General features: G+C 42.4%; 1 protein-coding gene across 10 annotated transcripts in view; it reads left to right on the top strand.

Annotated features, from left to right (window-relative positions):
* Positions 1–26,733, top strand: part of RYR1 (ryanodine receptor 1) — a 375,187-nt gene that overhangs the window by 312,892 nt on the left and 35,562 nt on the right. For 6 of the 10 annotated variants that reach the window (XM_068250552.1, XM_068250553.1, XM_068250550.1 and 3 more), the window contains 11 exons: positions 1,401–1,481; positions 3,615–3,703; positions 3,793–3,921; positions 5,876–5,980; positions 14,692–14,773; positions 15,626–15,761; positions 15,872–16,583; positions 18,021–18,491; positions 18,598–18,698; positions 25,221–25,407; positions 25,544–25,630. In XM_068250552.1, coding sequence (XP_068106653.1) covers positions 1,401–1,481; positions 3,615–3,703; positions 3,793–3,921; positions 5,876–5,980; positions 14,692–14,773; positions 15,626–15,761; positions 15,872–16,583; positions 18,021–18,491; positions 18,598–18,698; positions 25,221–25,407; positions 25,544–25,630 — 2,180 coding nt within the window. Of the gene's footprint in view, positions 1–1,400; positions 1,482–3,614; positions 3,704–3,792; positions 3,922–5,875; positions 5,981–11,305; positions 11,336–14,691; positions 14,774–15,625; positions 15,762–15,871; positions 16,584–18,020; positions 18,492–18,597; positions 18,699–25,220; positions 25,408–25,543; positions 25,631–26,733 lie in introns of all 10 variants that reach the window. The other 4 variants (XM_068250548.1, XM_068250546.1, XM_068250547.1 and 1 more) reach the window with 1 other exon arrangement.

Below are 26,733 nucleotides of genomic sequence, written 5' to 3'. Positions count from 1 at the left end.
TCACCTTGCTTGTATTATTTCTGAGGGTGAAATTTGGTGTACCCATGGTGTACCCATCCTTAAAGTGTACCCAAGGTGATATGTGACAGTGCAAAACATATTAATAACCAGGCTGTTTTACTTGTTTTATTTTGCTGCCTGAAAGAGTTAATTTTAGCCATGGAAGTGACAGCTTCTGTCTTGTCACTACTTTGTCAAGAATATAGTAAACATCACTGATAAGCAAATTACAGCGATTAAAGTTTTCCTGAAAACTGAGGAAGATAGAAAAGGGTCAAATAGTTCATATATTTTTTTTTAGGGACACTTAATAGGCTTCCTCTGAGCAGAGACGACAAAACATTCATTCTACTTTGTAAATGTTTAAATATAAAATATAACAATGGGATATCTAAAAAAAAAAAAGTTATTTTGGGGAATAGGAAGATAAATACAATAGTCTATCTCATCAATTTATTTTCACCTCGGGTTCACTTTAATATGTCAGCTTGGATGGCCGAACCATACCAACAAATCAGACGCGATCGGTCTGGTTCGTTCCTGTAGATAAATAAACTTGGCACATAATCAGTGCAACTTGTGCTTCCTTATTAAAAACCTGCTTTCTTGGTGAGTTAAAAAAGGAAATCAAGAATTGCAAATGATACTCTTGGCCTCTATTACTAAAAACTGAAGAAAAGGGCTGGTGTTACCTGCTACAGCCAAATTCCAAATTGCTATTTTTCTAATTAAGATTTAGGAAAAAACAAAAATAGGGAAACCTTATTGTTGCCACAGCTTGATGCGCACAGCTCATGGTCCGGGATCCTGTTCAGTCTTCCCTTAGTATAGTACTGTGCTAGTTGGTAGGTAGTTGGTAGTTGCTAGATAGGCAGTAGACAGGTCTGAAAGGTCACCTGTGTCTTCCCCACCTGTGGGCCATCTAACTGCATGAACTCAGTTTCTTCTGGTTTGTAGTGTGTTGAGTTTGGGAACTAATTTTTCTCTGAGTGATTCTTACAAAGTTGGACTATAACTCACCAGCCTGCTGTTGTTTGTTCTTTTCTCTTTCACTCTCTCTTTCTAAATCCCACCTGTAGACCACTCTATATTATCTCTATCCAACCCATTCTAGTGTTTCATCTTTATTTTCCCCTTTTATCTTTTACTTTCATTCCTTATTCCTGCTTGTCCTTTTTTGTTTTCTGTTCTTCTTATATTGTGTCTCGATGTCTCACCATCTTGGAGTGTCTTTTCTCCTTCATTCTTTGCATTCTTCAGTCTTTCCTCTATCAGTTTTCTTCCACCTCTATCCAGATGCTTTTTTTCTCGTGTATCATTTCCCTTCCTCTTTTCTCTTACACGGTTTCATGGTTATCCTATCTCTCATGTTCACTGTTTTCGGACATCATCAACTTCAGGAGAGAAGGTGATGGCAGATGACCAATTCACCCAGGATCTCTTCCGCTTCCTCCAGCTGCTTTGTGAGGGACACAATAATGGTATGAAATGCAGCGATACTGTTCCATTAAAACCTTTTGTCCTAGGCATGTCCTCAATTTCCACCACATTGCATACTGTTATTTTTTAAGTTTTCAACAAAAATGTATTAACAAAAATAAAGCAATGCAGTATTGCCCTTAGAACAAACCCGGACGGGGATTGATAGCAACTATACAGTGAGCATACATAAGGAAAGTCTCAATACTGGGGGGGGTGTCATAGCAGCGTAAAAAAAACGGTGTAATAATACACCTCAAAGCACCATGGGGGGGGGGGGGGGGGGCAGATTTTAATTAAGTGATCCTCTCGGGTTAGGTGGAGAAAAAGTGATCTTCTCCAGTAGGTATATATCGTGCAGTCTACCCTTAACCACCCCAATGTTCAGGGAGATCTCCATTAGTCGGCTGTGACAGACTTGGCCATGTTACAGAATTGGGTAAGCAATACATTCTGATGTTTATCTAAGGACTAGGCTTTCTTATGGAAGAGAGCTAGCCACAGATCAGGAGCCACCTGGACCCATCTATTCCCTCCAGAATATCTGGACTACCAAACAGCACCACCAGCAGTACTGAACAGCACCACCACCAGCTACAAGACCACATGCACTAAAACAGTGTTTCTCAAACCTGTCCTCGTGACTCCTCAAAGGTGCATGTTTTGCAGGCAACATCACCTATGCACAGGTGGCGTAATTCGTTTCTCAGGCTGGGTGCACACATAACAGAGCGTGAAAGGTCACGTTTTCTGACATGTGCAGTGTTTTGGGTTTTTTTGTGTGCATTCTTAGTGCGTAGTGCTAGCATTTTGTGGGTGTTTTTATGCGTTTGCGGTTCGCATATACAAAGAATGCCTTTTGTATGCGTTTTTCAATTGCAATTTATGCAAATCATTAGGAAGACAACAGGTTGCGGAAATACATCAGAAAACAATAAAAAAAACCTGCATATAAAACGCATGAAAAACGCATACCATTGCGCTACCATTGACTTTCATTATGTGCATTTTTGAAGCATTTTGGAAAATTATGTAACAAAACCAGCGGTTTTAAAAATACATTTCAAAATGCATAAAAAACCGCATATGCGGTTTTTGTATGCATTTTTTGATGCGGCCTTGTGACTTGCATTAGCGATGCTAACGTTTTCTGCTATGTATGTTCCTAGCCACAGCTAGGTGGATTCCATATAGCTGAGACACTTCATTACCCCACCTGTGCAAAGATAACGTTGCCTGCAAAACATGCACTGTTGGGCAGTCACAAGGACAGGTTTGAGACTCAAAAATAAACATTAGTTCGGGCAATACCTCTCCTGTGTAGCAGAGAGGGGGTCCTGAACCAATCAAAGTATTCTATATGCCCTTTCCTTCATAGAGACATTTATGGAGCATATGGCCAGACCCAAAAAGGTATCATCCCACTCCTCCAAGGACCAGGATTGCTGGAACCTGTCCTGCCATTTAATCATGGTACAGGCCAGGTGCTATAATGATTTGTGTCAAATGACCATATTGGATGAAGGGAGACAGAATAGTGCTAAACAATTATATATATAGAAACCTACTTAACATTTAGTGGCTATTCAGGGGCATAACTACAAATCATGGTGCCCCATTAGGAAAACTTTTATGAGGCCCCAACTTTCCACCCCTTTTTATTTTCCCCTTGGTGACCCCCACTTCCTGGGAACCCATCAGCCATGGGTAAAAAAAATGTGACTACCATGATTCCCTCATCCATAACAAGTGTGGCCACAATAACACCTGATGTGCAGGATAGTCCCCTGTATCAGAGGGAGAGTTTAGTAGTTGGGGCCCTCCACAGCCCCCCTTTTTCCTTCCGCTATAGTTACGCCTCATACAGCCCAAGTTGTTTGTACAAATTCCACCTCAGGTATTGGGTGATAAAAGAGAGTACAGAAGGTTTTGTTAAGGCAGTAGATGTCGGACGGTAAATGTACATCAAGGTTTTGAAGATGAATTCCTTCTGCTTAGGGAATATAGCACAGAATAGACAGGGGGTTGACACTGAAACTCTCCATTGTTTGTGTTTAGAACATTCAGATGATGTCTCTGCCAAGTTATGGTAAGCCATGAGCTGTATCTTATGCAATACTTCTTTTTTTATGTAGATTTCCAGAACTATTTGCGTACACAGACTGGAAACACCACCACCATCAACATCATCATCTGCACGGTGGACTATCTCCTTCGCCTACAGGTACTCTCTGACCGGAGCCCAGTACCACTTTTACCATGTTCACATATCCTCAGAGAAGCATAATTATTCGTTTTTTTTCCCCACCTTAGGAATCCATCAGTGATTTCTACTGGTATTATTCTGGAAAAGATATCATTGATGACCAGGGCAAGAGGAACTTCTCCAAAGCTATGTCTGTAGCAAAGCAAGTGTTCAACAGCCTTACGGAGTATATCCAGGTAATACAAGTTCCAAAGAAAAATACAGATGCACTTAAAGTTAAACCTTGACAAAGGGATGGGAGTAACAATAACAATAATATTTATATAGCGCTTTTCTCCCTGGGGACTCAAAGCGCTGTGACCCTGCATTTTGGTAGGCTATATGTGCCATAGAAATGATGGAAGAGACAGTTATAGATGACATACCTTCTGCAGGGACATCATCAAAGCTTGCTGTGATGGTACATGCCCATGGACTTAGCCGTCAAGCACAGGGTGCTGTCAGTCATCTGATCATAGTCTAATGCCTGTGCTAGAGAAAGAAGGTGGTAAAAAGGCTCCTGACCAGGGACAAGGGATTTATTTGTAAGCAACTAATCAATGAGTTTGTATACAAACCGCAAACTCTGACACCATTGCCATAGCTAAAGAACCAGGGGCCCCAGTGTGAGATATACATTGAGCCCCTAAAGCCAGGGCCTGGCAGAGGTGAGATACGCTCCAGCCATAGGGCGCAGTGTAGGACGGGGCGCACAGCTCACTCAGCTGTCATTACCCTATTCCGTTTGAAGCAGAGAGAAATAAGAAAAGGGGATGCATGGCAGTGACTGCAAGCCAGATAACTAGAGATTAAGGTGTTGGGGCCCTGGCGCGCCTCTTAAAGGGCCCATACACTTACACGATTTCCCACCGATATACAGCAGATTCGATCACTGTGATCGAATCTGCTGTGAAATCATTGCGCAAACACTGAGCGAACGATCGATTTCCGTCCAAAATCAATCGTTCCCATCGATCTGTCCATGCGGAAGATTTCACTCTGCCGCCAGGGTGGGAGTGCGTCGATAGCGGCGTTCGAATGTCCGCCAATCGACGCTAGCGGCAAATCCATTACCTGTTCCGCCAGCGCGTGTCCCCCGCTGTCCATCCTCCGCGCTGGGCTCCGGCTGGCTTCACTTACTTCCTGTCTCAACAGGAAGTTTAAACAGTAGAGCATCCTCTACTGTTTAAACTTCTCCGACAGGAAGTAAAGTGAAGCATGGAGCCCTGGAGCCCAGAGCGGAGAAGAGACCGCAAAGAGACCGGGGGACTTGCTCCGCCCGGATCAATTAATGTATGCGGGGGGGGGGGGGGGGGGGGCGCGGCGGCAGCTCCACAGATTGTGAACTGGTTTCATAGTAAAATCGATTCAAAATCTGTTTTCAGTGTAGGCAGCCAATAGATCTCTCTTTAATCAGATTAGATCACAGAGGGATCTATCTGCTGTTCGATCTGGTGGCAATCGACCAGTGTATGGCAGCCTTTAGTCTTTTAGTCTAATACCAATCAGTGTGTGATTGCTGGGTTGGTAGGGATGGAGGGGTGCACTTTGGTGTCTCAGCCTTGTGTGCTGGAGGACCTTGTCCCGGCTTTGTCTAAAGGACTCTATACATGACAGTTGATATGGATAGCCAAAACCTGCCAAGGACGGCTGCAGTGTCACAAAGGTGTAAGCAGAGGGAAGGGAACAGTTTGTTACTGATTTCCACTACTCAAAGCACATATAGAGGTGATCATTAACAACAAAGCAGCAATGAAGACCTAATACAGTGCTTGAGGAGCGTCTGTCTGATCCAGGGGCCTTAGTGCAGTTGCAGTTTCTGCATTCCCCATAGCTACTGCACTCTCTACCTCTAAGCACTTACACAGCACTCAAAAAAATTGTGACCATAATTGGTATTTTATACATGTCACTGATGAGAGAAAAATTGAGTCTGCCTTTGCTGACTGCCCTCTGGAAGATACTTCCGGCTGTGATGGTCCTTTAGCAGTAAATGTCCCATACATGTTCCAGATGAGTGTAATAATTATAGTCAGTTCTATGACGTACCTCACACACATCACACTGGACTTGTTTTCTTCATAATTGAGGACTCTGTAATTGTTCTTTGTATTTGACTGAAGTATTATACAACCTCTCTTTCGCCCCCAGGGACCTTGCACAGGCAACCAGCAGAGTCTTGCCCACAGCCGTCTCTGGGACGCAGTGGTGGGTTTCCTCCATGTCTTTGCTCACATGATGATGAAGTTAGCCCAGGTAAGTCTCCACTCTTTTCCTTTTATTACAGTCCCTTCAGCTACACTCCCCATAACCCCCACCCACAGGATAAGTCTAGTTTTGCCTCAAATTCTCTACATTTTAGGAAAAAGTTGGTTCAGCCACTGCCTTACAGATACTTGTGTATATACTGAATAACTGTTATTCTGACATATTTTTCACATTTTAAGGTATGAACGGATGGGTGCATAGAGAGTGCCCAAGGTGTGGTTGTACTCAGCACATCCAGACTGGCAGCTGGAAAGGATATAGAACCAAACCTAACCAAGCTCCTTCAAGCTTCACTGCCATTTGAAGGAATTGCTCAGCACAATAGAAAGTAGCTGCGTAGGATTTGTTCCTTTCCTGCTGGTTTCTTCCAAGTTGACTTAATTGTCGAATAGCAATAGATCATGCTAGAGTACTTGTCTGTAGGGTTCCATGAGATATGTCCAAATTAAAAAAAAAAAGATTTTAATTAGACAACTGTGCCCCTATTCAATTAACTTTTTTCTCCTGAGCAGGGCCGTAACTAGAAATCACTGGGCTCCCTGCGACACTTTGGATGGGGCCCCCTTCTGCCAAACGCCAAACACACTATACTCACTCTGTCCATCTCTGATAGAGCAGAACTGGCTCTGCAGACTTCTCCAGCATCACTACAGTACACAGCACTTGGGGAGGGGTATAAAGGCTGGGGGTAGAACAGAGCTGTATACAAGACCCTGCTGCACACTCAAAAGGGACTGTCTACAAATCTTTGTCTGCAGAACTTTGTATGATTCCTTATCAGTGGCCGAGCAGATGCATGCATCATTATAACAATTGTGCAGAAAGTTTTTTTCCCCTCTCCTTGCCCTAAGTGGTCAGTCTCTCAGGGTGAGCCCCCCCCTGTGGCTTCTGGGCCCCCCTGCAGCTGCATCCCTTGCAGGATCTATTGTTACGCCCCTGCTCCTGAGTTTTCTACAAGGTGATATTTTCACACCTTGTCAATAAAAGGCCTTTTAAGCCACCAGGAAACAAGAAAATCCTCAATATAAGTTTGACATTACTGGTTGACCGACTTTTTGGTGCATTTTCAGTTTCAGAGTGCTGAAAAGTTATTTTAAAGAGAAGATGAAAAACGATCTCCTACTATAAAACTCGGGAGATAAAGTTAATTGAATAAAGGCCCATGTATTACAGGAAATTGTCATCACTAAAGCAATTTCTCCAATTTAAATTAGGTGTAGGGATAATGAGACATTTATAATTCACTTACGACAGGCAACGCAGAGTCTAGGACAACTGATACCCATTATGGGATGCAGTGAGAGTATCTTTCCTGGCCACTAAATATATTTAAATAAATCTTTTTGATGTGTATCTTAGTCCTACTCCCAAGAGGTGGTTGCTGATTTGCGACTATTTTTAAGCCTATGGAGGAGCATTAGCCAACCCCCACTCAGGTACTGGAAACCAATCATCTTCCCAGCTAGATTACTGTGAACCATGGCCAATGTAAATTTTATTGAAGCACTGAGTATGACATGTTTCATTAGTCTTGCCCACTTTTTCAGGTAGCAGATGCCCCTAAATGCAGGAGCCAAGCATCTGAGTATATGTATAAGTTTTGCATAGGGATGCAGTGTTCATTAAAGCCCCTATTCACCTTTGTATCTTTTTATAAATAACTCCTATGTATTACTCGTAGCCTCACTAAACAAACAAATTTGTAAGAAAATGACCACTTTTTGGTCACATGACCACCTCTACTCTGTGGTGTGGGCTTCCCTAGTGATGGCTTCCCTATTGTTTGTAGTTTGTAGATCAGCCAAACTTCCTCTCCCAGCTTACCATGCCAACCCCCTCTCATTAACCTCTATGGTAAATGGTTCAATAGCAGGCTGGTAATGTCCCTACTCCTGAGTCCTAATTGAGAAGATTGGCGATGTTCACCTTGGCCAAGTTTTCTTTCCCAGAAACATCTGAGCCAGAGCAGCACATAAATCAGTGACAGTCATGTGACCACAAGCTGTTTTCCTAAAAATTAAAGTTTGTCGGTTTTTGTTAAACTGATTAACTTAACCAGACCAGGCTAGTGGAGGGATGTAAGATTGATATTTCCAAAATAAATATATATGAGGGTGGATATAGGAATGTTAAAGTCGTGCATTAAAAAGAGGCGCCGGGAAATTTGGCACCCTTATGCATCAAGTTCAATTTTAAACTCCTGTTAGTTCCTGAAAAAAATCATGCTGAAGTCAATGGATCATCATGTTTGATTGATTGTTTGCTCATTCTGTCTTGGAGGTTGTAGAGGACCTGTAGAGGAAGCACATAATAGTGAAGTAGGTTGACTGTTATTTTATACCAGTGTTTCTCAAACTCCTTCTCAAGTCCCATCAACAGTGCCTGTTTCTCAGATAACCTCACTTGTGACCAGTTGAAACCTAGGGTAACTAAGCAGTGTGGTCTTAATGGTAACTTTACTTGTAGTACAAATGCTATCATTTAACTTGATCTGATAAGGAAACACAATCCTGTACCTGTGTTAAGGAAAATTACGGTTTTCAGATACCTGGGCACTTTTTTTATATGAGCATCTTTTGCCTACCCATAGAGACTACTGTTGGGAGAATGGCCGAACATTCAGACTAATACAGAGCCTACCACATGTTTTCCAGAATTACCCTCTAGTGGAGGACAAAGTTATAGCATTTGTACTTAAAGTAATTTTTCCATTTAACTACCTCAGTGGATCCCTTCATAGCATGGAATTATGCCCTGAACTACCACTGGGGGTGCCCCAATTTGAATTTTTTCATAGTGTTTGGTAGAGTATCTTCCAAATTCAAATTCATCCATGTCTTGATATGGAGATGCCTATCTCTTGCATCTTCAATCATTGCCATTGGCCTGGCTGTATTATTTAAGTCTATAGCAGTGATGGCTAACCTTGGCACTCCAGCTGTGACAAAACTACAAATCCCATCATGCCTCTGCCTCCCCAAGTTATGCTTAGAGCTGTCAGAGTATTACAATTCCTTATAGGACTTGTAGTTCCACCCAGCTGGAGTGCCAAGGTTAACCATCACTGGTCTACAGTATAAGTGTCTACCCTGTGATTCTAATGGCCTTCCTGAGAGTGAAGTTGAATCTCCCATGGATGGGTTTGATAACAGCAGCATGTCTTTTTGTGGCTTACAAGGGGGGAATAGGAGGTGAGAGCACCATCTTCAAGCAACAGGGGTTCATTTGTTCTCCGAATTAGAAACCTTACACAACTGTAGATGTTTGTACCGGTATGAATTTCCACCCTAAACTTACGTAACCGTGAAGTTTTACTTACCAGGTAGAAATGAGAGTCTTTATCTGCTGCCTCAACTTATTAGCAGTAACAGATGCTCATAAAACTGTCAAATAACAATGGTGCTGCTAGCAACACATATATAGGCATCAGTTCAATAAGGGCCGTTTGGTAAATCAAAACTGTTAAAATATCTCATTTGGTATTTCTGTTCTTATTTTTAATTTCACTAAAGATTTTACAAATGCAGGTGACATTCGGTAAAATAGGGCTAAATTGTTTGGTAACCGTTCGGTAAGATAGTCTAAATTATTTGGTAAATACCGATTCATGCGGTATTCCCCCGAATGAACTTGTACAGTAATGTTAGCAAAGACAATTCAATCTAAACTAACTTATGTGGGTTTTTTGATGAAATAAATTTGATTACAATAGGGCTACTTTTCCCTGACAAATCTAACTTCCTGACAGGGACCAGCTGGTCTACTCTCTGTCGGGAAATACCAACTGAACATGCCCACTTTCACTTTTGTGATTTTAAAGTTCATGTCAGAATTACCAAACATTTTAGACCAGCTCTAAAACATTCGGTGAAACATTCGGTAATTCTACGTGATTTTAACTTGTACACTACCGAATGCAGTATTTTACCAAACATTCTGCAAATTAGTCTAAACTGCTTTGTGAATTGAGGCCATAAACACTTTACTTGACTGTTTTAGCAAGGAAGGCGATGTCAGGACTCAGGCAGTATGTTAAACAGCCTGCTTGGGTCCTCCATATTATTGAGCTGAAGTTTGGAAACAGTGCGCAGACAAGACTTCACTGTTTGAATGGCTTTAGAGTGGAGATTCATATTACAAATGCACAATCTTGATTGGTTGTCTTTAAGTTCATTCTTTGTGTCGTACCTGCATTCATTCACATTCATTTACAAGGTGAAATGTTTTTCTTATTTTCTGTATATGTAGATGAATGTTTTTTTATTGTACACACACATTGCCTCATAATGATTCATTATGGCATGTGTGCACTTTAAAAGGTTCATACGCCTTTGTGTGTATGAATCACACATGTGAATGCTTTACACAACTGTGTGTGCAAGGGTGGTGAGTGCTGTCTGTAGTGAATACATTTGATCAGGTGAGGGGTGAGGGTTGATGTTGTAAACGGTTTTCGGCAGCATGGGTTAATTGATCCTTAGTGTGTGAATGCTTGCTAATACTCAAATGGCCTGATTTACTAAGGGTTTCCATGGCTGGAGCTCATTGGAGAACAATGACTATCCTTTTGGACCTGATCAACAGTTACTAAAAAAAAATCTTACGGAATTAGATGGCAAGAGTTTGCAACCCTCATCTAGGTCATAATGGACCATCTACTTGGATTTCAACAGCCTTCACTTTGGGTTGGCCTGACTCAAATGAGGGCTGGAGCCCCTTGCCACCTAATAGTGGGTAATGTTTGATACAATTAGGCCACATTTGCAGAATCGGTGATGTTCCAGAATGTATCTCCAATCCGGGTGATCCTTTGTACGTCAGGTCATTAGTGTGCGTTTGCTTTTCTTTATTCGGTATGACCACTGTAGACGAAGTATGGTGGAGCCGGTGAGGTGCCATGATGTAACTGGCTGCACAACCAGTGTTCAATATTGGAAAAGGCAAAGACCAACACCATCTAATGATGCTCCTTTAATGTTGTAACAACATGAATTACAGCTACATCTTGAAGCATATGCTCCATGTCAAGCTTAGATGCTTGACAAAGGAGCGAATGCTCTGAAACATTGCTATTAAATAACTGTAATTCGTGTTGTTACACAATTAAAGGAGCATAATTAGATGGTGCCGGTCTTTGCCTTTTCCAATGAGCACTGGCATTACACCAGGGATTATTCTCTGTTATATATCGCTCTCTAGAGTTACAACTGAGGTTCAGTCCCATTTTCTATTTTAAACACATTTTGGGTAGCAGTGTAATGATGTTTGGTATGGAGTGTTTCTGAATAATACTTTTATTCTAATACATAACAGATGCCCCAAAATGGAGGACTACGAAATGGCGTAAGAATATTTCTCTGTGGCACGGCTGCGTTTCCTTACAATGTCTGAGCTAGACGTGCACCCTCCCCCTCTCCGTGTCCGTCTCTCACTCTCACCCTGTCTTCTTTCTTGCTGTCCACTTCACTCTGTCCTTTTTGTGAGCTCATCTACTTTCTTAATATCCTTATTTTACCTCTAATTTTCTAAAAACTTTTACTCAAAGTGATAGTTTGTGGAACAGGGATATTGGCTGTAGTAAATAATAATTTAGTTGATTTTTCTTATGAGGTTTAAGTGGGACCAGTCCAAACCCCGATGTTAAGATACTAGTGTAGAACCCTTCATGGTACATTAAGTCTATTTGCCCAACAAGCTAGAATATGGGAAAAACATTAGTTTATTCATCAGTGGGGTGGGGTTGTGGTAGGTGCGGACTGCACCAGGTGTCACCAGAAGACAGGGTGACATCAAGCTCCAGGCTAAGGGATAGTGGAGAAGAGGTATGTAAATATAGACCAGGCAATTACCTAACGCCTTTCTCCCCTATAGTAAATGGGTCCAGTATAACCCCTTCCCAACCCCATTCTCAACAAATGTAACAAGTAACGATACTACAGAGAGAAGTAGTATTGGTTTTGTTTAGCCTTGCGAGGTTGGAGGTCCATGCGGTAATAGAAGGGGGGGGGTGACACCATGAGTTTCCACACCTGATGACACCAACCCTACTGATGCCTCTGTTACTCATTGTGGCCCTCATATTCATAATAATAGTTTGCCAAATATTTCCTAACTCAGCAAATTGCCGGTGAGGAAGCTGTTGACTTGTAAACACAGTAGACAGTCACCCAAAACAAGAAATAATCGTTTCGGGTGATCATTGTCCACATGTGTACATAGCTTCAGTCTTTCCTATTTCTTATCTTTACTTTCTGTCCATTCTGGTCTCTCTTCCTCACTCTGAATTTTCCTTTCTTATCCCCATCTTCCCCTTGTTTTGCCAGCAGCCGTGTGACAGTTAAAAGTTGTGTGGGCATTGCCCGCTTTCATGGGGTTTTCTCATTGCTTTCCTTGTGATTTGGCTCCTCTTGACATTTGTCAGTCACAGGGGGGAGGAAGGAAGGGGAGAGACAGTGTTTCCCAGTCTCGTCACAAGTTTGGGTGCCTTTCAGTGTTAATATCTCCTTTGGGGCTTAGCACTGGGACTAGACTGGTGAGTCCGGCCCAAAGAAAACATGGGACAGGCACCTGTACACTGTGACTAGGTTATCATGCACACTAGTTATCTTTTGATGCCAACACAAATCACACACACTGCCATCTCATACAGCCAGAGTATATATATGGGGTACTCACTAGTTAGTCACTGGATCACACATCTCTCTCCCTCTTTCTCCTCCCCTCTCATGGTACCTGTCTGTCTGTTTCATGCAGCATTATTTTACTGTAGCACAATGTCCGGGGTGGAGAGGAGGGAAAGAGAGGACACTTAAAACTGCCTTCCTCACCCCTCCATCCTTAACCCTTCCATTGCTGGTGTGCCTTTTGTCTCTCGTTCTCCTGCAGCTAAGACCTCCCAAAGGTGGGGAGTTGTAGACACTTTCAGATAACTATTAAAAAAAAAAAATCAGTGTAGAAAACTCTGCAAAAGTACTTCTGCAAGGTCTCTGCACCGTGTGAGCTGGATGAAATAATCCTAAGTCTTTATTAATGAACCAATTTGTCTATTGATGAACAGCACAGTTATTTAATCTTAGGATCCTCAAAATACAATTGGCCAGAGCTTCACCATGGAGAAGACACGCAGAGAAATGGTCAAGTCGGGGTCCTTTAGTCGAGGCTCCCAGGGCAGGGTGTGAAGCGGAAGACCTGTAAATCTAGTTCCACCACAGCTAGAAGTAAAAATGATACAATGATTATTAGGATATGTAGTCTATATCTAGATTTTTTTTTAAGTCTACAACTCTACTCTAACTAACTCTAGTACTTTTCAATATAGGATTCATAGCAGATATCTTACAAAGTAGCAGTGTCTTTTTTTGTTTATTAAGGCAATTAAAAATGTGGGAATCCATAGCAAATTAATTTGGATTCTGTTAAGGTAGGTTAATAAAAAGCAAATTCTGATTGGTCATTTTAAATCTAGCACTTTACTGAACTTTTTCTGAAAGAGTACAAACACCAGTGAGTATTCTTAGTAGCATGGTGCAAACCCTGATGGTATGCACTGACTAATGCAATCCAACCAAAGATCAATCAAGTAATATGGTACACTCTGGAGTATGCAAGAATTGGCAATTCTATTGAAATGTTTTTGTAATATTCTGATGTAATTCATCAGATAACTTTTGTTCCACATTACCTCAACCTGGACCATGATAGCTCAAACCATTCGATTTACAACAATAATAAGGCATGCAGTTGTTCCAGTCTGTTTCGGATCTACAAGGATCCTTTCTCAAGCAACAGATCACAAATTTTGTGGTAGAGTTGCCCTTGCCAGGAAAGTAGTAAAGAATGTGAGGACAGTTGCCCATTGAAAACATTACATAGTTATTTTGGTTGAAAAAAAGACATACGTCCATCGAGTTCAACCAGTATAAAGTACTATTACTATTGTTGGAAATAGAGTTATTTCAGTTGCCAGTGTTCACGTTGAGTTGTTTTGTCTTATGAATACACTATGCAAGTGGATTAAAAGATTTGCCCGTTCTTGAATACTCTGGTGTGTACCAGATTCCTTCATTGGTCAAGACAGTGTGGTGATCACGTAGTAATGACAGTTGTCCTAATCGGGCATAGATAGCGCTGACAGCAGTATTTGAACATTGTATTTTTATTGCATTGCATACAAGGATCATTTCAAGAGCCGCTTCTATCCGAAGGTAAGACGAAAATCTCTCTCTGTAAAGATCATTTTTGTTCGCCTGAAGTTCTCTTTCAAAAATGTGCTTGAGAACCTTGTACCATTTAACCATGTAGTGACTAGTCTTCAACGTTTGCGGTCATTTTCCATCCAATGACAATCAACAACTTGAAGACCACATGGGGGATCATTCAGGAAAAAATAGGATACATTTTTTTAGACAGGTGCTGTTGGCCCAGACTAACCCATTCATTTATCCTTATGCACTCTAATGCTACAGTGGTGGGCATATCTGATGTATATTGTTACCATAGAAACACTCACATGCTCCATTCCCTTAAGTTCTCACAGTTTATGCAGTACAATATTTGACTTGACTACAAGCTTGTCATAACATCTGATCTTCTCGGTGGGTTGAGCCCTGGCACATAATCCTGTGCTGTGCCTCGTAGGATGTCATAGCTGTCTGTAAGTAGTGCTCACAGACTGGTGTATTGCTGTGCCTCTCTTCCAGGACTCCAGCCAGATTGGGCTTCTGAAGGAGCTGTTGGACCTGCAGAAGGACATGGTAGTCATGCTGCTCTCTCTGCTGGAAGGTGAATATGTTTTACTCATTTTCTTATTAACTCTTGGCTTACCTTTTCCTTAAGTGTTATTATTTCTGTGACTCGAGCCACCTGTATTGCGATATGTGTACTTTGTTGTTAGCAGTTTGACTAGTGTTTGCTCTGGGTTTGAAGAGGGTAGAGACTTAGTCCTAGCCACAAAGCAGGTCGGCTCAACATCAACGTTATCGGCTTAACCGTAAGCAACTTTATTCATGCCAGAATCCAGAAGAAGCTGATAGCTTTTAGCATTAGGCTTTGTTATTGGGGAGCTGGGGTTAGGTTTTGTAAGGTGTAAGGCTAGGTTAGGTGTGATTAAGGATGGCAGTTTGGGGTTGGAGAACGTAAGACTTAGGCTTCATTGAGGAGGATGGTTAGTAGAAGATAATGAGCGAGGACTGTGTTGATGATCCTAGAGGCTAGATTTAGGCATCATTTAAGGGTAGGTTATGATTAGCCCTATGGGAAATGGGTTGGTTGGGATTAAACATTAGGAAGTGAAGTAGTTAGTGTTAGCTGATCAGTTAGCTGAAATCTGGCGCAAAGCACAATTGATACCTGCTACCCAAACAAATGCAAAATTGCTGACAACTGATGCCAAAACCTCATGTCAAATCAGTATGTAAACCCCAGCCACCTACTGAATTCAAAACAATCAGGAAAATGACTTAAAACTCAGAGGAACAGGACAAGCTTATGTCCTCCAGGGCTACTATAACGATACAACAGATAGCTGAAAGGATTATGTTACCAACATGTTGAAAAATAGAAATGATTCCCTCTACCTCTCTCCACGTTTCTTTCCAAAGTACTTACCAAACTGAAAATATTCTTTCTGTCTAGGTAACATCGTTAATGGGACAATTGCTCGTCAGATGGTGGACATGCTTGTAGAGTCTTCCAGCAATGTAGAAATGATCCTTAAATTCTTTGACATGTTTCTGAAGTTGAAGGACATTGTGGCTTCCGATGCATTCAGGTAGAGTATCCCCTTTCACTATTATTGTATTCCTTTATGTTGAAGTGTCAGAGTGACATAATCATATTGGTATACAGACACTAATATTTGTAATTTTTTTTTTACGACAGAGATTATGTCACAGATCCCCGAGGTCTCATCTCCAAGAAGGATTTCCAGAAGGCTATGGACAGCCAGAAGCAATACACACCATCTGAGATCCAGTTTCTTCTATCCTGCTCAGAAGCAGATGAGAATGAAATGATCAATTTTGAAGAATTTGCCAACCGCTTCCAGGAGCCGGCTAAAGACATTGGTTTCAACGTAGCCGTTTTACTAACCAATCTCTCTGAACATGTTCCCCATGACACTAGACTGCAGAACTTCCTGGAATTGGCAGACTGTATTATAAACTACTTCAAACCTTATCTGGGCAAGATTGAAATCATGGGAGCTGGCAAGAGGATAGAACGTATCTACTTTGAGATCAGTGAGACCAATAAAGCGCAGTGGGAAATGCCTCAGGTTAAGGAATCAAAGCGTCAATTCATCTTTGACGTGGTCAATGAAGGTGGTGAGTCTGAGAAGATGGAGCTCTTTGTCAACTTTTGTGAGGACACTATTTTTGAGATGCAGATTGCTGCTCAGATCTCTGAACCTGAGGAAGAAAAGGTGGAAGATGAAGATGATGAAGTTGGAGGAGAGGGATCTGGGGAAGGCGAGGAGTCTGAGGATGGGTCTTCTCCACCAGAAGCCTCATCAGCTTTTGGAGAATTTATGACCAATGTAGTAAACTTCTTCAAGATGTTCACCTACAAGAACTTGAGGAGACAGTATCGAAAGGTGATCACCTTACTGCAATAACTGGCATTACTACCATTTGTAGTTTTCCAAGAACAAAATGACATAATGAGCAAGCCAAAAGGTTGTATATAATGGCTTGGTAACTTACAATGGGCCTGATGCACCATAGCAATGAGGGCATTAACTTGGTAACATGTGTGGTGTTAATGGATTAACAAGTAGTGCTCCCCCTGCGTTAGTTACCGTAAAATTGCCTTGCACTACCTGAGCCCGGCTAACTTACTGCTAGTTGGTGCATCAGGCCCCATGCTACTCCAACATTTTCATAAACTGTTATTCTTCCAGCTGTAGCCGTCAAGCGTACCAGTTCATAAATGGTAATAAATCATTACCCCTCAAAGGAAGAGGAGTGTGTTCTGACAAAAGGAATTAGTATCTGAATCACACCAGAAACAAGTATGCAGCTAATCTTGTCAGATCTGACAATAATGTCAGAAACCTCTGATCTGCTGCATGCTTGTTCAGGGTCTATAGCTAAAATTATTATAGGCAGATGATCAACAGGAGAGCCAGGCAACTTGTATTGTTTATAAATACATTAATAAATGGCAGCCTCTATATACCTTTCACTTCAGTTGTCCTTTAAAGGACTTCCAAGGCCAAATCTCCCAAAAAAGTTAAATACCTGGATCACTTTTGTAGGCACGGAGGACGCCTTCCGTGCTGTTCCGCCGGGTCCCCGCGGCTCAATAGCCCCCCGGGACGCTCCCGACCCCGGTCAGGCTCTCCTGCCTGCACTAACATGGCCGCCGGAGCTGGCCGCGGCTGCCCAGTCCGCATAGCCGCGAGTGCGGCTGCGCAGCTCAAGGGCCAACCCCCCGATCCACGCAACAGGCTGTTTCTAGTTGCATGGATCGGGGGGGTTGGCCCTAGAGCTGCGCAGCCGCACTTGCGGCTATGCGGACTGCGCAGCCGCGGCCAGCTTCGGCGGCCATGTTAGTGCAGGCAGGAGAGCCCGACCCAGGTCGTGGGGTCGGGAGCGACCCGGGGGGCTATTGAGCGGCGGGGACCCGGCGTAAAGGGACGGAGGGAGTGGACGGCGTCTTCCGTGCCTACAGAAGTGATCCAGGTATTTAACTTTTTGGGACATTTGGCCTCGGAAGTCCTTTAAGGCTTCTGTTGTACATAGAGTCACACAACATGTGACTGCAATCCAGAATGATGGTATGATAAGCCAATCAGGTTGGTACACTGGTACCAATTGAGACATTGACAATGGCAGGTATAGGCGAAAACCTACAGGTGATATTGTTATGTGGATAACCTAAATCATAAATCCACGTTCATAGTGAAAATAATTCCTTAGGAAATTATGGAAAGTTTAAAAGGGGATAAAAAAATCATCATTTTTCAGAATAATGTATATATGGAAATGTAAGAGTCCTTACACTTATCCTTTCTCTGAATTTCCCTCAGATCAAGAAGATGACGATAAAGGAGATCATCATGGCCATTATTTCCTTCCTCTGGACTTTATTAATTGGAACCCTTCACTTCATCTATAGTGTCTGCAAAGGCATCTTCCTTCTCATATGGCACACGTTGTTTGGAGGCAGTCTGGTTGAGGGAGCTCAGAAGCTAACGGTGACTGAAATCTTGGCCAGTATGCCAGACCCCACGCAGGATGAAGTTCACGGAGACGTTCTTCCTGCAGTGGAGAGTGATGTAGAACCGGAGGCTGGTGATGTAACTGACTTTGTGGATGCTGGCAAAGAAGAAGTACAAGAGGAAGGTGGAGACATATTTGGCCTAGGAACGAAGAAAGATGGTGGAAGCTACCGTCTCAGTGCTCCAGATGCTCCTGGAGGCTTAGGTGATATGGGAGAAACCACCCCTGTGGAACCACCAACTCCAGAAGGTTCTCCCATTCTGAAGAGGAAATTTGGAGTAAGCACATTCAGGAACTTTCTTCATTTTTTCCCTCTATGCACTGAATATTTTATCAAGTGGAACCAGGTTGCTATTTGTCTAACTAGTGCATCATTTCCTTTAGGATGATGAAATGCCACAACACCTGGATGGTGCTGAACAGCCCCAGGTGGAACAGGAGCCAACCCCAGAATCAGAGCCTGAAGCAGAACCAGAGAAAGGAGAGTAAGTAGAACAATGTCTTGGTGCACCATAGAACACTTCTGTTGAGTTCAGGGGTTGCACTTTTTTTTAAACAAAGTTAAAACACAGGAGTTTATTAATCAAGATGGGTTTTAATAAGTTGAACAAAACATCCAGGCACCTGATGATGGAAAGGTGGCTAATACCCCCCCCCCCCCCCTCCCAAGTACCTCCCTTCCTGTGCAGAGTCCTGATGAGTGTAAATCAGAGGTTACTTGCCCTGCTTCCGGCATTCCACTGACAAGATCTCCCTTCAGTCAGGGGCACCTCTAGCTACTTAAATACTGAGGTTCTTCTACCTATCTAATACTTGGGGGCACCACTAGCTATGTAATATTGAGGGTACTTCAGGCTACCTAATACTAAGGGGCAAATGTAGACGGGCAAGAGAAGTAAGGGAGAAGTGACAGCTGGGCCAGCCAACACACTTGCAGTACAGTTTGGTGGGGGTTTGTAAGATCATGGAGGACGCCAGGACATCTGTGCCTATAGGCTCCTGTGTGGTAAATCCAGGCCTGACTGGAGTAATTGAAAAGAGCAACTAGATTGGATATTTGTTACATTCAGCAGAGAACCTATGTTCCAGGCAACAGTTCCACATTGTAGCCACTTTTCTGTGCATCCATCTTGATGGACAGGCCAACTATTATAGCTCAGAGTTTTCGATATATAAGAATTCATATTAATTAATGACTTTAGATTGCGTGTCATGAGTCTCATTTTCTAATTGGCCACTGTGAGGATTTCATGACTCAAGAAGTTCTGCATTAACAGCAGCCACCACGCGTGTGTGCATGAACACGCCCCCAAGGTTACTACGCATATGCACCCATTTAATGAATGATTGCTGTTATTTGCCACAGCAGCAATCATTTACTTTTAAAGTGTTTTTTTTTTTTTTAAGTTTATAAGGATAGTGTCAGAGTGAAAAATAACTTTTTTTTTTAAATGAAGTGTTAACCCTTTCCTAGCCTATGAAACCTATGTGTCATCTGTACTTGACCTTAAAGTGGACCCAAATCTAAAATACAAGATTTCAGAAATAACATCTATTTTCTAAATTAGAATAATAAATAGCAGCCTTTTTTTCAGCTGCATGATGACAAATATAAAATATTTTACGGAAAGGTGGGAGGGAAAGGCTGCGCATCCCTAAACACATGTTGCAATTGAATGGTTAATCGCACAGGCATACACCGCCCCTGCCAGACTGAAAAATGCATGCCCTGCATCCAACTATGTAACTGTCAGGTTAGCTGCTCCCAGCCCCTCCTCCTGAGTTTCCTGTTTGCATGATAAGTAGTAGCAGATTTGCATATGATTTGCATCTGAATTGAATGCGAAGTGTGCAGAAAGTCTATATAGGTGCTACACACTGAGCTGGTGGTCATTTCAGATGCAGCCTTAGTGGTATGCGCTGGCGTTCTCCTCGCTGTTCTATAAAATATTTTACATTTATTGGAGAAACCCCTCCCTTCCTTTCATATTGCCCGGACAGAATCCGGCAGATTGGTGGAGTAGGTATAGCAGTAGGAGAACAGAAGCGCCAGCAGGATAAAAGCTGATAAAAACTTTAAAATTTGCTGGGAGGAAGTGGTGGACTTACCTCCATAAAGCAGACACGAAAGACTGTGTGAATAGCAGCAATCACATTTATTAAATAGTACCCCAAAAAAGTGCAACGCGTTACGCAGGCCCAGCCCGCTTCATCAGGCAATAAACATGGGGACAAAACAGAATTTCGGCAATAGCAGGTGTAGCGCCTCAGTAGGCGGAGTAGGTGGTGTCCAGCAAAGGAGGAATTGCTAATGGCTGCCACCTGTATAACTCTAGTTATGAACAGAGAAGGGTGAAAAGCATGCACTGAAATGCTCATAGGCTTGAAGGAGTGTTTATTTATCTTTGTATGTGTCAGAGTGGTGCAACTAAATATTCTGAATTAAAAAAATGTTTGGTTTGGGTCTGCTTTAAAATGTGTGCACACCTGTAATGACTGCCACCTGTAGGGATTGGATGTAATTGCTAGAGTAACTGTTAGGAGCCCCAATGCTGTAATGATATATCGCCATTGCCTAGGGCAGTGATGTCTAACCTTGGCACTCCAGCTGTGGTGGAACTACAAGTCCCATGAGGCATTGCAATACTGTGACAGCTCTAAGTATAACTCGGGGAGGCAGAGGCATGATGGGATTTGTAGTTTTGTCACAGCTGGAGCACCAAGGTTAGCCATCACTGGCCTAGGGAATGCATCTGTACAGTATCAGGGCCCCTGAACTGTCCTCCAAGTGGTCAGATCCGATCACTACAGACATACAGTCCGAGGATAATGGTTTGCTACATGTCTGACTAGTAATGAATTAAGGAATAAATGGTGTCGCTTTAACCGAAAGAAGCCAAGCAATATATTTTGAGATGTTTTATAGTAGTGGCATTTCTTGTGTGAAAATTTGGAAGAGTGGAACATGAAAAAAGCATATTTTCTGCATTTATGTTCATTTTACCCTGAAAATAAATGACTATGAAATAGAAAAAAATTAGGAGAAAAAAATACTACCCAAATTGTCCTGAAAAAAAAAGAAGGCTTATTAGCCGAAAGCATACTCTTTTTCTTTTCATTTAGCCAATAAATGGTATCATCCTGATTTAAAACTGGCTAACACGGCATAAATACTGCTACTTGGTTGTCAAAAGTAATTAAAAAATTCTTGCTGTATTAATGGTGACACGGCGAGTGTCAAAATTGTTAGAAAGGATACATCTGGCAATTATAAAAATAAAAAGCTTCACTCACCTGTGGCTTCTTTTAGCCCCTAGAAGTCCTTAGGACCCACGCCGCAGTTCCGCTCTCCCCTCCCTAGGATCGCGACCCATGGAGTTGCCGTGCAACTCTCATGATCACGCTTCCGACGCCGGGAGCGGTCTGCGCTTGCACAGTTCAATTTTCTGAGCTGTGCAAGCGCCAAACTCTCCTGACAATGATCCCAACCTGGCACCGGGGGTCGTGATCTTACAGAGGGGAGAGCGGAACTGCTGCCTAGGACCAAAAGACTTCTAAGGGCTGGAAGAAGCCCCAGGAGAGTGACATTTTTTTTAATTGCCAGATGTATGCTGTAAGGAGTAAAAATCCAGGAAAGTCAAGTGAATAAATTGTGTTTTTTTGAAAGCACAAGGGGCGTTTGGAACAGATTTATGGACATATTGGTAATACTAGTAATATATGCTAACCATAGGGGAAAATAGTGTGGACTCCCCTCCTTCAGGTACAGTTTTTAAATTCTAGAATTCGGGTAAGTTAGTAGATGATGTTCTCCGTTACATTTAGAAACGCATAGATGCCATTTGGTTGAGTAGGACATAATAACTATTCACTAACACTATTATTGCCGCTCCGAGAGAAGACAATCAGTGAGAAGTTTTGGACAGTCAGTTTTTCTTCATTCAATGAAAAACATGAATGTATTAGTTAGTGTATATTGAGAGGCAACATTCTCGCCATAATTGCAAAACAATCAAATATGGTTGTTTTCGCTTACCACAATGCAGTGGTGTAGCTAAGGAGCTATGGGCCCCGATGCAAGTTTTTAGATGGGGCCCCCCAAGCACTCTATAGATAACAATTGATATGGCGCACCAAAACCTGCCAAGGACAACCACAGTGCCAGAGGTGTAAGAAGGGGATGGGGACAGTGTGTTAATAATTACTACTATTAAAAGCATCTATAGAAGTGATTATTACCAGCACAGGACCAATAGAGAGCGAATACTGTGATAGAGGGTGGACCCTTTGGGGCCCCTCTGGCCCAAGGGCCCCCCATGTGGTCGCTACCTCTGCACCCCCTATTGCTACGCCACTGTCACAATGCAGTCTGTTTGAGGCTCATGTGGGAGGGGATGGTGGCACTCCCCATTTCATGCAGTGTGTATAAAATGGGTCATCACACTCAGCTTTCTTGGGTGGGGTTTTCCTGGTTTGGGAAACACCCAACAGCTCTGTGTACTGAAGGCAAACTTGGAGAGGAGAATGCAAGAGGATTGGGCTCCTTAAAGGATACCACAACTGACATGTGGCATAATGAGATAGACATGGGTATGTACAGTGCCTAGCACACAAATAACTATGCTGTGTTCTTTTTTTTCTTTCTCTGCCTGAAAGAGTTAAATATCAGGTATGCAAGTGGCTGACTCAGTCCTGACTCAGACAGGAAGTGACTACAGTGTGACCCTCACTGATAAGACATTTCCCTTTTTATCTCTTTCTTGCTCTCAGAAGCCATTTTCTGCTCGGAAAGTGTTTTATAGTTGGAATTTCTTATCAGTGATTGTCACGCTGTAGTCACTTCCTTTCTGAGTCAGGACTGAGTCAGCTACTTACATACCTGATATTTAACTCTTTCAGGCAGAGGAAGAAAAAAAGGAACACAGCATAGTTATTTATGTGCTAGGCACTGTACGTACCCATGTCTATCTCATCATGTCACATGTCACTTGTCTTCAGGTATCCTTTAAAACAGATTTTGGAGAGGCAGTCAGGAAGAAATTGGCAGAGAATATTTAAGTAGTAGGGCGGTGGATTGGATACCAGATACTGACACAGAGGGGGTTAGGGGCAGGGGACCAACAGAGCTGCAAGTGAATCATGTTACACAGCAGTAGCACTGAGTGGGGAGGACAATTCTCTCGGCCAGCAATCGTCTGAATAGATGCCACGTTGAGTGTTGGTGTCCGGTAGCATTGGGGGGGTGCTGTACACGTGCTGGATTCCCGGCAGAGGTGGTCCTAACTGGCTGAGCTTCACCTAGCGACGTGTGTTCTAAGCTTTAGAGGCTTCTGCTCACAAAACATTACTAAGTGGAGTGCTAAAGAGGAGAGTGTTCAGGATATTCAGTTGGCAGTCTTGAACAGGAATCCTAGAAGAAAAGATTTATAATAATTATTAATTATAATATTTTTCTGACAAATTTTCAATCTGTTACACAGACTGAGGCCTCGTTTACACTGCAAAATACAATCGCTACACGCTTAGCGATTGCAACTGTGATTTTGTAGAGCGATTTTGCAAAAACGCACTTTCTTTTTTTTCAAAGAAAAACCGCTCTAAAAAATTGTACATGCAGCACATTTTCGATATTGTCAAAATCGAAACACTGCTGTGAAATCTGCTGTAAGATCACCCTCATGGGGTGACACTGCTGTAGTGCTTTGGAGATCGGCAAGCTGAGTGCAATCACTCATAGTGTGAACCAACCCTTATAAAACATTGATTTTGCATACCATACACTAATTATTTACAGAATAAATAACACATAGGTGGAAACATCACATTAAATAACCCTGATTGCTTGACACATTGGTCCAAACCATTGGAAATTAACCTACTCTTTTGGGTTAGTGATGAGCAGAAATTACACCTATGTGTAATAACGCATCGTAATTCAAATTTACGCATCGTAATCGTAATGCGAGATTGTGGGGAAAAGCGTAATTACGTTTGCTTTTAATCATAAGCATTCATAATTACGCATGAATTTACGTGTAATTTTGTGCTGATTTTGGCAGTGAATAGCAAAGTTCCCATACATTCTATTGCTACCAAAATTGCCACCTATGTTAAGTAGAACAGCGGGTACAAGTAAAAAAAAATCTTTCAAAAAGGCTTTGTAGTTTATGAGAAAATCTATTTTAAAAATGTAAAGAAAAATGTTTTTTAAACTTGTCATTTTTCAGAGTTTGAAAACCATTTTTCTTTGCATTTTTAAAATCAATTTTCCTAAAAACTACAAGGTCTTTTTGGAAAATATTTTTTTTTACTCGTATCCATATTGTAACAATTTTGGTAGCAGTAGCATGTATGGGGGCTTTTGCTATTCACCGCCAAATTCGGCATGAAATTACGCATAAATTATGCCTAAATTCATGCATAATTATAAATGCTTATACAAAGTCAAATTAATTAACAATTTGTAATTACGTATAGTCGTAATTACGATTACGTGAAATTTTGTTTAAATTTTCGCAATTAGCAGATTATGATAATCGCTAGTTTGAGTCACCCCAAAACTATTACGTTCCTCAGTTTCGGCTGATTGCGTTGTGGGCAGAGCCGGATCATCCACAAGGCAATTCTAGGCAGTTGCCTAGGGCCTGGAGAGAGTCTAGGAGCCTCGTGGATGCTAGCCCCCACCAAATCTAAAAAAAGCTAGATGACCATCAGCTGTGGGCAAAAACGACTTTCTTGCCTATAGAGCCCCATTTCATCGTAATCGATTTCTGGTGGAGAGTCAAATTCCACTTGGGACATCATTCAAATCTTGATGACTCTTAGCAGGAATTATCTTGTAGGTATTATCTAGATTTAAAGGGGGATTCTGGATTACAGGTCTTCTCTGACGATGGTTCCTTCAGCAGAGCATTGCAAGAACATAACTGATTGTTACAGTAATATTGAACATAAATAAGCGAAAACAAAACCGCAACCATTACTACCTTATAACTATTCACTTCCAGCACTGAAAATGGAGAGAAAGGAGAGGCTGAAGTGGGAGAAGGGGCAGCACCGGCCCCCGAGGAACCAGATCAGCCCACAGTCGGTGAAGCCCCCAAAGCGAAGCCTCCCCCAAAAGAGAAGAAAGATAGTGGAGACGGCGGTTTTGAGATCTGGAACGAGCTGGAAATCCAGAGAACAAAATTCATGGTAAGTAAACTTCTGGCAACCGATCTCCCATTCAGCGGCGTTGCCTTTTACTTTTCTGTAGATGATATTGCCACTTACCTGTGTCTCGTGTATTTATCGTAGTACTAACATCTCTGTGTATATATTTTCCTGGCAGAATTATCTATCCAGGAATTTCTACAATCTCCGGTTCTTGGCACTGTTCCTAGCCTTTGCTATCAACTTCATTTTGCTGTTTTACAAGGTAAGTTCCTTTGGTCTCTGACTTTTGTTCACACCTAGTGAAAGTAATACGCAAAACATGGACAACGCTGATCTTAGGAGTAGCCCAGAAGCAGAGGCGTAGCTAGGGGGGGGACATATGTCCCTGGGCGCAGCACTGTGAAGGCGCTCAGCATGACCATTGCACCCCCACATGCATGAGAGGTGGCTTGCTGGCTGCCCGAAGTGCCCCTGCTTCTCTCCCTCCTTATGCAGAAGTGTTAATAGCAGCAAAGTAAGGCTATCTAAACAGGGAGGGGGGGCACATCTGGCTAACTAAAGGGGCATACATTTGGCTGTTTAAAGGGGGGCACATCTGGCTATCTGAATGGGGTAAGGGGGCACATATAGCTATCTATATAACTTTTGACTCCACCCATGACAACATTCTGATGTGTGGCCACGCCCATTTTGTCCAGATGGGGGTGCAAAAACTGTCTTTGTCCCCGGGCGCTGAGAAGCCTAGCTACGTCTCTGCCCAGAAGTAAATGCCCCATTGTCGTTTCAGCAATAAAATTCAGTGTAAATGCCCCATCATCAACAGTTTCAGCAATAAAATACAAAATTATCTTTGTGGTACCTTAAATCAATTTGCAATTTCTCTCACATGATCATTGACTGTTGATTCCTGAAGAGATGTATTTGGCTTTGGCAGCAATAACACAGTGAGGAAATTGTGACATTCCTCCTTCAGTCCCATCATGTTACTCTTTATGTAATACAAACCTTGCAAAGACATACAGCAGGGAGGGTAGAATACACAACAAACCAGTGGCGTAGCTAAGGAGTTATGGGCCCCCAGGTTGAGTTTTACATTTAGGCCTGTTTAAGCACTTTATGCATAACTAGACCTTAGGCCCATTAGAATAACTGGTGCTAGGAGCACAGCCATCGGTCTCTTGGGAGATCTGCCCGCATCCCCTGCACACCAATCACTTCTGCCGCCAGTTGCTGTCATGGTCCGCCATTGTGCGCATGGGTGTGCAGCAGATCCACCCCCAGGGGGCCAATGGCCTCACATGCGCACAACAGTGGAGACTGGGGTGATCATGAAACGTGCCTCTATATAGCCAGGGACCTTCTATA

The sequence above is a fragment of the Hyperolius riggenbachi genome, chromosome 8, assembly GCF_040937935.1.
Source record: "Hyperolius riggenbachi isolate aHypRig1 chromosome 8, aHypRig1.pri, whole genome shotgun sequence".
Lineage (NCBI taxonomy): Eukaryota > Metazoa > Chordata > Amphibia > Anura > Hyperoliidae > Hyperolius > Hyperolius riggenbachi.
This window is presented reverse-complemented; position numbering and strand designations above follow the sequence as displayed.